A 12,333-nucleotide genomic window follows, 5' to 3' on the forward strand; every position below is an offset into this window, starting at 1 on the left:
CTGCAAACTACACTGCAAATGTCTGACCCTTCTCAGCCAGACAGCTCAAGTCAGATGTTGCCTCTGTGACTGGTTTGCGTAATGTGCCTCGGTGCTAGAGGAATCCCAGGGGGAGAACGAACCCGGGTTCCCTGATAAGACGTATCCCAGGAGAGAGAAGTGGGGTCCTGGAAGGGAAAGCAGCTGCTGAATGGCAGGAATAGAGCAAGACTCACAGCTGAGGGAGGGAGAGCTGAGGGTAAAGCGCCAGCACTGAGAGATGGACTAACAAAGAGAGATGGCTCCTGCCGGGGGACAGAGAGCAGACAGAGCAGTGGCAGCAAGTCCAGACTGCTGGGAACCTAAGAGGCAAACCTCCCAGACAGCCCCTCTGGTTCTTTTTCGTTATTCCTGTAGTCTCTGCTAAAGCATCTCAACTGAGGCCAGGCTGTCTGTGCTCCGGCTGTGAGTGCTGCCCGCCTCTCCTCTCGGCTGGCGCTGCGCACCCGGAGCTCCCTAGCAACCCGCGGGTGCACGGGGGAGCTGCAGCTGCCTATTTTGAGAATCCTCGCTGGCGGTTTTCAATCTCTAGGGTGGGTGGATGTGGAGGGCGGAATAAGGGAAGAAGCTGGAAGACTGCTGCTTAAGCACTGGGGAACACACACAGAGGCAGCGGCTTTAGTGATCCGTGAGTCACTCTGTGAAACTACACAGGAAAGTGTGAAACTACAGTTACAAACCTGTACACTCAGCAGCTACACTTCTGTCCTACTCATAATCTGCCTGACCCATGTCCTCAAACGTGCTTCCTTTGCCACATGGTAGGCAACTTGCACGGCACCTTAAATCCTTCCTCTCCTATTCCCTCACACCCGCATTTCCTAAAGAATTGCATCAGTTCTGTGCTCTGGCCTGGAGGGAGAGCAGTGGAGAGCTTTCATCTGAAAGCTGGGGGAAAAAGCAGCCAGAAAGACAAGTGTTACACATTGCAGCACGTGGTTTACTTAATGTAGCTTAGTTTTAATTATTTATGATAATTCATGATTTTCCCAAGTATATTGCCTAATGATACTTGTCATTGTAGCAATAGTTAATAGACAATTCCCAGGTCTGCAGGCAGCCAATGCGGACTTACTGCATTATAATGAAAAATGTCTACAATTTACTTTTCAATATTGTTGTTATTGTTATTAGCCTACCCTTTCCAGCATTAATTCTCCATGGATTTCTGCATCTCACTGCTTCCTTTCCTTCCCGCTCTCCTTCCTATCCTTTCTCTCCCATTAAGCCCAAAACAGTGGCATGTGTTCTCATTCACTCATTGTACACAAGTGCTACTGTACTATTGCAATGTGTTATAAATAGTACAGATTGAGGAGTAGAGTTCATTCTGAAAAATTATCTTTGGAGATGACCTTTGAAACTCTAAGTATATCTTTCCTGTTCTTCACAGCATGTTCTGGATTGCGATGCTCATAATTTGGTGCAGTTTATTAATTACAAAACAGCATAGAGGCTAAGCAGTAGGCAGAGGATTTGAACAATGAGGTGGATAATTAAAATGGATTAATGAGGTGGATAAAATAAAGGGATTGAGGCCAAATGGAGCACAAATTTTCTAAACATTATTGCCCCCAAAACTCTGTCATCCAAGGGCATGTTCCTCTTTCCAGCTAGATGTCTGTTTTTTATCCAGAAGCGTCAGTCATTTTCCATGCCAGGTTTATTAATATGATCTCAGGAGAGTTAAGCATCATCTAGTGTCTTCTCTTGTGGCCCTAAATGCCCTTTCTAGCCAGTACAAGTTCCCCAGCTGGTTTGCTTTCAACTCATTGCTGCACCTGTTTGCACTACTGTGTTAAAAACCACCCCAAAAGCAGGTCACAGATGCTACTAATCCTGTGTCTGCAAGCCAGTGAAATGGTTCTCAAGTAAACAGGGAGAAAGATGGGGGAAGAAAGGGGCTCGGATTCTGAGCAGTAAATCCCACCTAATCCATCTGTAATGCTCCTTGACCAACGCCATCCTTTCATGTGGAAGGACTCCTCTATGGGAAAGTTTGGGGCTCAAAATATCCTAAAAGGACTGGTGGAATTGTGCCAATCAATGCGTGGGTTTTATTTCCCCCTCCTTCCTTCCAAGACTCAGTAGTTCCACGTCAAATTTATCCAAGAGAACCGTGCAGGTTCCTCCAGAGCAGAGGTGCGACCGAGCACCGTGCCAGCCGCGGGAACAGCACACGCTTATCGCTGGAATTGCTTACGAGTATTAGACACACATCTCCTCTCTCTGCAGCCTCGGCTGCCGCGCCGTTACCAGAATATTCCGCGGTGTGTTGCGGAGGGCGGCAGGAGGCTCCACCAGCCGGGGAAACCCTTTCTCCGGCCTTTCTCCCTGCTTCGCCTTCCCCTCAGCAGCACCGCCTGGCCCGCTGCGGATTGAACCGCGGCCTAAAGCGGCTCGTACCTAAGGAATGACGGGGATCGTTATTTTTTTATTTTGCCATTTTTTTTGCAACTTCTGGTGGAGTCACGTTACGTGGCACGGGCCGCCTCAGGCGGGCGCGCGGCGCGGGCCGCGCCTGCCCCCTGGCGGCGCCTGCGCGTCCCGCCGGGCCCGGCACGGCTGCAGGGAGAGGAGCCCTGGCAGTTCTTCCTTCTGCCCGCACTGCTCTTCTGCACGTTGACCCGCGTCCTCCGCCTCTGAGCGACACTTCCCTGCCGTTCTCCGGCCGGCCCTGAGCGCTCGCTGCCGTGCCGTCCCCGCCCTGACCAGCCTGTTCGGTACTGGTGATACGCGGTGACAGCTGCCATGGAAGCGCTCGCAGCTGAGCCGTCACCCTGACACAGCTGCGGGCAGAGCAGCAGCTCTCACCAGACCATGTCCCTGCACAGCTGGACGCACATCTGCAGCCGGTGAGGTTTCCTGAGAGTTTTGCCCTCCTCTATAAACTTCCAGCCCTCTGCAGTTGCCTCTGCCCTCTTCAACCTCTCCTTTTGCTTTTTATCTCCCTTCTGGAACCTTCGTGCTCTGCTGCCCCAGGTGGTTGTGAGCACAGGCTCTTCTCAATCCTCCCGGCTAACTTACAGGGCAGTGGGTGTCGGCAGGTGGTGGATTAAAGCTTTCATTAATTTCTGTGCATCTTCTTGTCTTTTTCTTAAGTATTATTTCAGCCCCAGCATATTCCACTCTGAAAACCCATGAAAGCACGGAGATTCAAGACTCATGATAAATGTGACCGCTGGTTATAATCCCCAGTTAAACAGCGTTCAATAAAGTTACAATTGTAATGTGATATCAAACACAGTAACGAAGGATTTGCTGTGTTAGCTTATTCCATGCCAGGAATAGGCTATTCCTGGCATGGAATATTCAAGGGCTTTTCTCAATGAGATGCAATATTTCGGGTTGCTCCGAACTGTCTCCGTTCCGTTCCACACTGTTACACGTGCAGGGCGAGCGCTGCCTGCGGATGCTGCGGCCCCGCCACGCCGGGGGTGGGAGCTATCGGCGGCTCGGCCATCGGCTTCGCGCCCTCCGCTCGCGGGCTCGGTGGGATCGGCGCTCGCTTGGCCGCCGCCAGGGCTGGGCGAGGGGAGAAGCAAGATGGCGGACAAGGCGCCCGGCGGCTCGCAGAAACCCGCCGGGAAGGTGAGGCCGCTCCGCCCCGGGGCACGGCCCGCGCCCGCTCTGTTCTGCTCGGGAGGCACGGCCCGTGGCTCGCTCCGTTGCGCTCGGGAGCACGGCCCGCGACCCAGTGTGGCGGCGGCGGGGCCCGGTAGCGGCAGAGCGGCGGGGCGCGGGCGGCGCGGCCTGCTCTGCTCCTGCTCTGAGCCCGGGGTGACCGCGAGCCTCGGGACGGGGTGGGAGGCGGGAAGGGGGCTCGGGGGCTCGGGCCTCTTGCGGGGCACCCCCGCTCCCCGAGATTGCTCAGGGCACGTTTCTGTCCTCGTGGCGTCCCCGTGCCCCGGCGGAGGAAGACGCGGGGCCGGGCGGAGGCGCTGTGCCGGCCCGCGCGTCCCCGGGCTGGGGTGCGGGCTGCTCCGTAATGCCCGAGCCCCAGCCGTGCCCACCGACGGGTTTCATTTCACTTCATTGCCCTCCCCCCGTGGGCTTAAGCCCGCGCAGAGCTAGTTTCCAACTCGCGAGTGTGAAGGATAGCGGCGACTTGAGATGGGGTGGGTTCTTTTGAAGTGCGATGAAATTCCAAGTTTCGTAGAACTGCCGCGGTGTTCCCCGCGCTTTTCACTGTACCGACTGGACTTCCTGTAATTCCTGCTGGGTGGATTTCCAGCTCGGGAGCGCAGGTAGTGCTGCTGTTCCGGGAAACTTGCCCCTACGCTCTGAAACCAGCGGGTGGTCACAGCCCAGAGCTGCCTGCGCTCGCAGCATCGCTCTTGTTGGGAGGGTAGAGAGGGCAGGATATTTTGGGGGATGCACTGGTGGCGTATGGTTTGAGGATTACTCCCTTTCATTCACTTTTTTCAGGTTTTAGGTCAGAATTACGTAAATCCTCCAGGTTTTGGTGTGCGGGTGTGTAAGTCATTCAAAGAAGAGAAAGCTGTGTTATGGCTCAGGAATTTCCAGTACTTTAAATGAATAATTTTTGCCCATCTTTTTATTAAACAAATCCAGGATTATTTAATTTTTTTTTTTCAATTTTCCTGCTAAGAAACGGCAGTGATTAATGCAGTTGGTAATGAAATGTAGTTACTTAAAGTCTTTGCATGTTTACTCAGTTGTTATTAGAGTAGGAGAGTTTTATTTTTGTTTCCCTTGTATGATCTGTTCCAAATATTGCCAGTAAACGTTTTTTTTGTCTTGCTTTTGGCTTGGAATGGCAAATAAGAGCTGGACAGAAAACTTGAGTAGTAAAATAGGTCTTAATTTGTGGGCAGTGGCTTTCAGGGAATTGGACAAATTTGGACATATTTCAATTATAATTAGAAATAGAATACTTAATTATTGATTAAAGCAACTGATAACATGGTACAGAAAACCAACTCAGATGTGATTCCCTTCTTTTTGCAGTTACATTGTAGACTATTTTTGTTTTGTCATTTACTATTTCTGTACTGATGATACTGTTTATTCAATATACAGTAATAATTAATTTATAGGAATTGTTTTCTGTCCTAGAGGTCAGTTCTGCAGAGGTGTGTTGAGATAGTTAACTCTTCCGTCCCATGGAAGTCAGTAGGACACACGTAGGGAATGTAAGGTCACATGTATGTTCATCTGTCAGGGCCTGCTGATGTTTCCCATTCCTCCAGACATCCATGCCGTTTTCCACTAGTATTTTTCTCATGCTTTACATTCTAGATCTTGCTGTTTCTTCTTGTCAATATTATTTTATGTGCCAAAGAAAATAGCTATAGTACGTAGTTGGATCCATGAGAATGTTTCTGTTGAAAAGTGAAATAAAATAAGACATGCCTATCTCTTGAGATTTATTCCACAAAAAGTAAATCTTGGGAAATCTGGTGGGGGCTGAACAGTGTATGGTCCCTTAAGTACTTTTGTTTTGTTATTCCATCAATGCTTGTGATGTGTTTATACATTGAGATACTTTACAGATGTCTTCAGAAAGAAATGGTACTGGAATTAGTAATACTCTTTTAGTTTTAATTAGTTTATTCACACAGGAATTAAAATGTGTATTTTTAGTTGGGCCTATATGAAAATGCTTGTGGTTTAACAATTGAGCAAATAACGATTTTGCTCAATTTCTTGATGTAATCATTTATCAGACATTTTGATTATTTTTAATAATTTTAGGATTCATTACTTATGTAATTAAAACGGAAGTTGTAGGCTTCTTTTGGTGCATTGTATTTGCAAGTTGTAGTTCTTCTGCAAATACAAATATTTTTTTTATCTCTCAGACTCACAGGATATGTTTCAGTGGCAATTCCAAGGTGTTTCTTTGCTGGCTTCTAGATACCTGCTGGGAAGACACAGTGACCTTTTATTTTCTGTGCTCTGTGAGGAACTGTGACCCAGTGCCTGAAATAAAATAGCTTCTCCCCTTCAGAATGGTTGGTCTTTGTTCTTCAGTCTTAGAGTCCAAGTACTGAATTTGACCCAGTTATTTTGATCATATATATTTATATATATTTATAATGCAAAATCACATATTTTCAGTCAGGCATCAAATCTGTTTGATTTGCTGTTTGAAAAGCATTGCTGGAGGTGGTACAGGTTCAGGGAGCCCCCAGTGCCTGCATCGCTGTGGTGGCAGCTGCTTTGTGTGATACTGGCAGCTGCTAAGTAACTTTGAGAGTCTCCTGTGTGAAATGTGTTGCAAAAGCATTAACTATTCCTTTGGCACTTTGAGATTAGAATAGCAAGATTCGTGCTTGAGATTTGGAGAAATACAAGTAGGAAAGAAGTATAGTTAAAGAGGAGAAAGTAGGGATTGCCAAAGACTACACTGGACATTGGTGTAGGACGTGATTCTGAAATGACAGATACAGATGTTCAGTTTTTATCCTCATGTAATGAAATTTTAGCTGCTCAGTGACTCTTCCATTTCGTTACTGTATCCTCTGAGCATAGTGACTGTCTGGCATGGCCACTGCTCTTACATAGACTGCTGTTCAAATTGTGTTCTGTATGCAGAGGAAATACTACACTTGAACTAAACTGTACTTCTCCCTTTGTCATCTGAGAAACTGTACCTGTTATCTGAGTTTAAGATTCTAATGGAATACTATTCTGTACAAATACTTCCAGAGAAGGCCACTGTCCATTTACTTTCATGTCTGCAAAATTTGATAGGGACTAACATTAATCTGCATTATTCCAGTGACTGTAAAGACTGAACACATTAGCCATAACCTAATTTGCAGATGTTTTCAAGCACTTTGTAAAGAGAAAGGAAGATTAAAAAGGATAAGGCAAGCTGGAAACCTCCTTTTTCTGAATTTTGACATCTTAATTTATGATGTGTTCCCATTTGTTTTTCCTAGCTGTCAGTGCTGACACAAACCAGTCCCAGCCTTGGCTACTTCTTCCCTACCAAACATTGTCCTCTTTGGTTGATTTGGCATGGTTCTGGCAGTGGAGTTATTGGAAAACGGTTTGGCTGAACCATCCTATCTCTCCCTCTCTGAGTGATCAGCTAGACCAGGAATAGTGCTGTAGTTCAGTGTGACCAGTATGGAGGCAGGATCAATGGAAGCTGTTGAAACAGGGTAGGAGTGGCTTTCATCAGAGTATCTTTCAGAGTTTTACCCTGAAGCTGTTGGTTCTTTCAAGGATGGGGCTTTCATTTATGTTTTAAGTTGTAGCCATTACAGTTGTAAAAATACCATTTAGCATTTAGAAGACCATAGATTGTCTCCTGGGTTATATTGGCAGCTTCTGTGCTTTTGTTGCTCTTTGTTGTTTCACTAAATGACATCAGTATTAATTAAAAAAATATTTATTGTATACAGCATATTTTAAATACTTGTGAAATAGCACAATCATGCCAGTTTTACCAAATGATTTTTAAGTCTGGAGAAACCATGAAGAGCTGGATTTGTGGCCATCTGAACTGTAGGCAGGAATGAAGATTTTGAAGAGCTGTTCTCTTTGTTTTCCTTGGAAGCTTCCTTGAATCTGGAAGAAAATATAAAGATCAGAATCTCAGAGATGACTCTGCTTTGGCATTTTCATGAAAGTTTGTCATAAATCTCATTTGTATGGTCCTTTGAAGTTTTTGGTTTTTCTCCTGGAGGTTGCGTGATGTGAAGTTGGCTGGACTCAGTAGTGAAGCTTTGGGTGACCTGACCTCAAGGACTGGAGTCCAGCAGGGCTCTGTGTTACTGCAGGAGCAATGCAGGCTGCTGAAATGGCACTTCAACTGTGCTGGCACATGCTTTGAGAAATGTGCAGAGTGAAAGTGATGGAAAAAGTGATCCAGATGTAAAATAGTCTGGTTGAGGGAAAAAAAAAAAAAGATAATTTTCATGCAGAGATGCAATGAATTGGGGTAAGAAGGCATTTGTCAGTTGTTTATGCTGGCAGTGACTAAGTTGGATTCACTGCATTTTTTCTGTCGGCATTTTGAGCACGAGGGAGCTGTCCTCATATCTCATCACATTAGAGCAGAGCTTTGTGTGTCTTTCTTTCTGCAGTTAAGTTCAGTTGAGCTACTTGACACGATGAGAACAGAAAAAATAACGCTGCTCCAGATTTCAACACAGGTGGGCAACATCTTCTAGAATGTTTCCCTCTGTTAGAGAGACACTGATGCCGCGGAATCGGTGCAGCTGGTCTGACTCTTAAGGAAACAAAATGGCCCCTTTTGTCAAGGCAGTGCAGATGGATGCAATGTGCAGTGTTGTGAGAATTTGTGATTTTTTAAAATAACTGCTATTTAGAAACCGGCAGATAGCAATATGTAATTTTGTTAAGAATGTTTTCGTCTTGTGCCTTGTCAGAACAGTTGCTTGGTTGGTCAGGAGCAGTATCAAAGGTAGAACTAAATTCATACATAGGAAAGAGAAGACCTTAAAAATAAGAATTGTTGAAGGAGGAAAATAATGTGGCTCTCCAAAGCTGCTAGGTTTTTTGGGGTACAATTGGTGTGAAAGCTAAAACTGCTTTTAGAAGTTTTCTGAGTGCACCTTAATAGAAATTCTGCTGCTCAGCTAATGTTCAAAGTGGCTCCACAGTGCCATGGTTCCTGTCAGTGGGTTGGGGAGTGCCGCTGTACTCCCACAGAATCTCTGCTACCACACACTGCAGCCTTTCTGAGCACTATCATCTGCTTGCTGCTGGAGAAGCAGATTTAGTGTCTTACTATTTTTTATGTTCTTCCTCAGGATAATCTGTCATTGTGACTGGCATTGGAACTGAGCATTCCCACTGTTTATTACTCTGTGTAATGCCTTGTTTTTGTCCTCCCTATAACCAGCTTCAGCACCATCCCTGTTGGGAGGTGTCGCTATCTAAAACTTCCATAAATTAAACAGATGTGGAAAATCAGGAAGTAGCCATTCCCTTCTGCTGTTGCCAGAACTCCTTTCCTGGAGCAATGCTTGATCTGTGTCAGTACACTAAGGCAGACAGCACTGTACTGATCCACCTTTAAGACTGATTTTTTTTAACTGCAGGTCTCAAATTGTTTTTTGGAAGGCTGGAATTGCAGCTGCTGTGTTGCTTGCCGCAGGGTGGCAGCTGGCAGCAGGAAGAATGCTGTTTCCATGCTCTGGAATTCTTTTCACAGTGTACATCTTTTATCTGTGTGATATTGGGCTACACATTCATAAACTCTTGTGGGGAGGACAGCTTTCATTAGGCTGTGTTTCTGCAGTATGTAGACCTGTGCATAACAGATTACTGATCTGAGTGCCACAGACAGTTGTGGATCACAAAAAAATCCAATACCCAGTACACAGAAGGAGAAGTTTGCAGGAGATCACATTAGTAAAAGTTGCCTGAGATATTTGCTTCCATGTGCATTCTAATGAACTGCATGTCAGTTCAGCTTGTTACTAGCTTCTGTGCAGAGATGTGCTTGTGAGTCATGTACGCAGTGCTTCAAGGAAGGGGATTTGGGAAGTCTTTGAGAGTAAGACATGACTTTTTTTCCTGTTTTTTCCCTGTCCCATTTCTCTTTCTTAAAAAACCTCCAGACATATTCCTAGAAGCTTTTTGCTTTTCTCTTGGAAAGGCGGTGTCTTTGTTTTGCTCTTTACCTTTGAGCATTTAATTCTAGTTGCTGAAATGTTTTCTGTTGAAGACCATTTTTTTCTAAATTGATTTTACTGTGTAACACAGGAATATATTTGTTGAAAGAGAAATGTCTCTGTCTTAGCTGATGAAGGAGCAGGACGCACAATAAAAACAAGGCCTAGTAAACTATCTCCTAGAGTAGCATTTGGTGCTTGTTGGGTTTGAAAGACTGGAAATGAGCATCATATATTACTATTTCTGGTATAAACTATTAACTCCTGGTAATAAGGAGAAATGCAAGTGTTCTGTAACTAACGAACAGATTGCACCTAATTGACAACCTACTAATTAAGGTTTTTAAGGTGGCCAGGGTCCATCTATGCGCAATATAGTAAAAACAGTTTTGGAAATTACTTTATAGGAAGCCAAATGTAGTCAAGCACTTTATGTAATCTTTAACAGCCTTTAATGACAACTCTTGAAGATGCAATGTAGCTAACTTACTTTTTTTTTCCATTGGTGCCATTAGTGACTTATTTATAAAACCCAGCTGTGGAAATTCAGACTTTTTTAATGGTCTATCTTTAGGTCTGTCCCTTATTTCCCTTATATTGACATTGTTTCTAATGTGACCTAAGTCAATTATATCCTTTAAATATATTATATATATATTTGTTCTTGTATATTTGGATGTTGAAATTGAAATGAAAATCACATTCCAAGAACTGGGAAAAACCCCCCCAGTTTGTCTGTTTCTTGTTGTGTGTCTCACCTCCTCATCATTCTCTCCTCAGGTCAGAGGGCCAGATGCAGTACATACCACTGGATCTGCTGATTCACATGTAAGTCCAAAACACTTCAACAAACAAAAAACCAAAAAAATTCCAACCAAACCCATAAACTCAGAATAGGCCTGTTTTTGAAGAAAACTACTTGCTACAGGCAGAGTCTGATGCATTTGGTATGTAACCTGTAGGTGTTTGCAAATGAACCATTGATTTCATGTTTAAAAATACTCCTTGAAACTTTCAAAACAAGCACCAGTGTAGGAAGCTGTGCTGCATGGTGCTGCATCCATAATGGTACTGGAACAGAAAGAAGCTGTAAGGACTCTGTATGGATTTGTCTCTTATACTGAGGAATGCTTGACAATACAAGGTGATCAATCCTAGGAGTCATGCAATATTGAACTGCCTTTTCACATACAGTTGGCTTCTCAAAGTTGGGACGGTGTGGCCCTAATTCCATCATTTATTTTTCTTTCTAATAGAATATGGTAAAGGAAAAGGTAAGAGGAGTAACCTGGTCCTGCTGGCCACCCCACCCCTTACCCCCTCAGTGACGAGACCTTTGCCTGGTTCTGTGGTTGGTATGTTGCATGGAGACCTACCTGTTTCTGAGCTAAAATTAAAGCAGGCAGCAGGAGCCAAAGTGGGAGTTCATACCAGACAATTCAGTGGCTTGGCTTTTCTTCAAGATTTCAATTTGATTTTGTACATGCAAAAGTCAATTACCAGCTGTTAAATTGCTTGTAAGAGCATTATTTGAGTTGTGCTAGGAGAAACTTTTCATAAAGAAGTAGCTTGTTTTATTGATTTCTTTTACTTGCTACAATTTGAACAATTACTCTTAAATGTCTTCTGAGTATTTTGTACCGATGGAACTGGAACTTGAATGCTTTGTGCCACCTTACAGTCAATGCAGTGTTCTTTTGAAACAGAAGTGTGATTTCATACAGAGATTTGATTACTCAGCTGCAAGTTTCTCTTTGCTTCTATAATTTGCTTTACACTTTTCACAGTATTTTGCATTTTTTGAAGGAGGAAGTTTTGTATAGTTCTGTTGTTAGGAATTCTGTGAAGCTTCATATGGTTAATGATAATAATTGTCCACTGGAATCTAAGCAGCAGGCATGAATTGGTTCAATCTTCTTAACTTTATATTGCTCCTTCCTTGCACTTGGAAGATGTTTTTTTTTCCTGAGCCCCTTTCTAAATTGAGCAGATCTTAGTGCCAGAACTCTTTATCTTGCAGCTGTTTCCCTTATGTCACTAGAACAAATATTCATATGGCTGATCTGCAGGTATCCTGTGACATTACTGTGACAGATTATTTTCTGATGACTGGATAAGTCTTGGGTAGGAGCGTGGTGTTTTTCTTCCTGCATTGCTGTGCCTTAGCTATGTGCTCATGTTTTGCCAAGGTTGTATATTGTTTGTTATACAATTGAAATAGAAGCTGTTTTTCAGACAACTTGAAGATTGGATTTTATTGAATTAAAATCACACAGATGAATTAAAAGCTCCTGATAAACCTGTCACAGCAGCTCATGTTGACAAACATAGTGTCATAAGCCAGATAACTTCACAGACAGCACTGCATAAATTTGTCACTGATAGCTTTACTTTCTGTCATGAAGAGGGAACACTTTCAAAGAAATATGAGCTGCTTGGTCCTATGCTTGGCACAGATCTAAGAGGTGTTTGTGATTCTAACCATGGATTGTAAATTGTAGATATTTCAAACAGTTGGTTTTTCATGGTGCTTTTTAATGTAAATTTTTTTTAATAGGAAGCTGATAAAAATAAAACTCTTTACAAAGAAAATGATTCCTAGAGGAAACCCTTTAGTATCAGAATTTGTTTACAATTCAATGTTTAAGTTGTTTCCTTTATTTGTCTTGATGTT

General features: G+C 43.9%; 1 protein-coding gene across 28 annotated transcripts in view; it reads left to right on the forward strand.

The window, feature by feature from the left end:
• Positions 1 to 516: 516 nt before the first annotated feature.
• U2SURP (U2 snRNP associated SURP domain containing) overlaps positions 517 to 12,333 on the forward strand; it is a 46,350-nt gene continuing 34,533 nt past the window's right edge. For 3 of the 28 annotated variants that reach the window (XM_086844233.1, XM_086844239.1, XM_086844234.1), the window contains exons 1-2: positions 3,416 to 3,630; positions 10,440 to 10,487. In XM_086844233.1, coding sequence (XP_086700359.1) covers positions 3,586 to 3,630; positions 10,440 to 10,487 — 93 coding nt within the window. In that variant the 5' untranslated portion in view covers positions 3,416 to 3,585. Of the gene's footprint in view, positions 801 to 2,297; positions 2,895 to 3,289; positions 3,631 to 3,735; positions 4,287 to 4,877; positions 8,172 to 10,439; positions 10,488 to 12,333 lie in introns of those variants that run through there. The other 25 variants (XM_086844244.1, XM_086844245.1, XM_086844246.1 and 22 more) reach the window with 21 other exon arrangements.

The sequence above is a fragment of the Cyanistes caeruleus genome, chromosome 10 (assembly GCF_971803275.1).
Source record: "Cyanistes caeruleus chromosome 10, bCyaCae1.hap1.1, whole genome shotgun sequence".
Classification (NCBI taxonomy): domain Eukaryota; kingdom Metazoa; phylum Chordata; class Aves; order Passeriformes; family Paridae; genus Cyanistes; species Cyanistes caeruleus.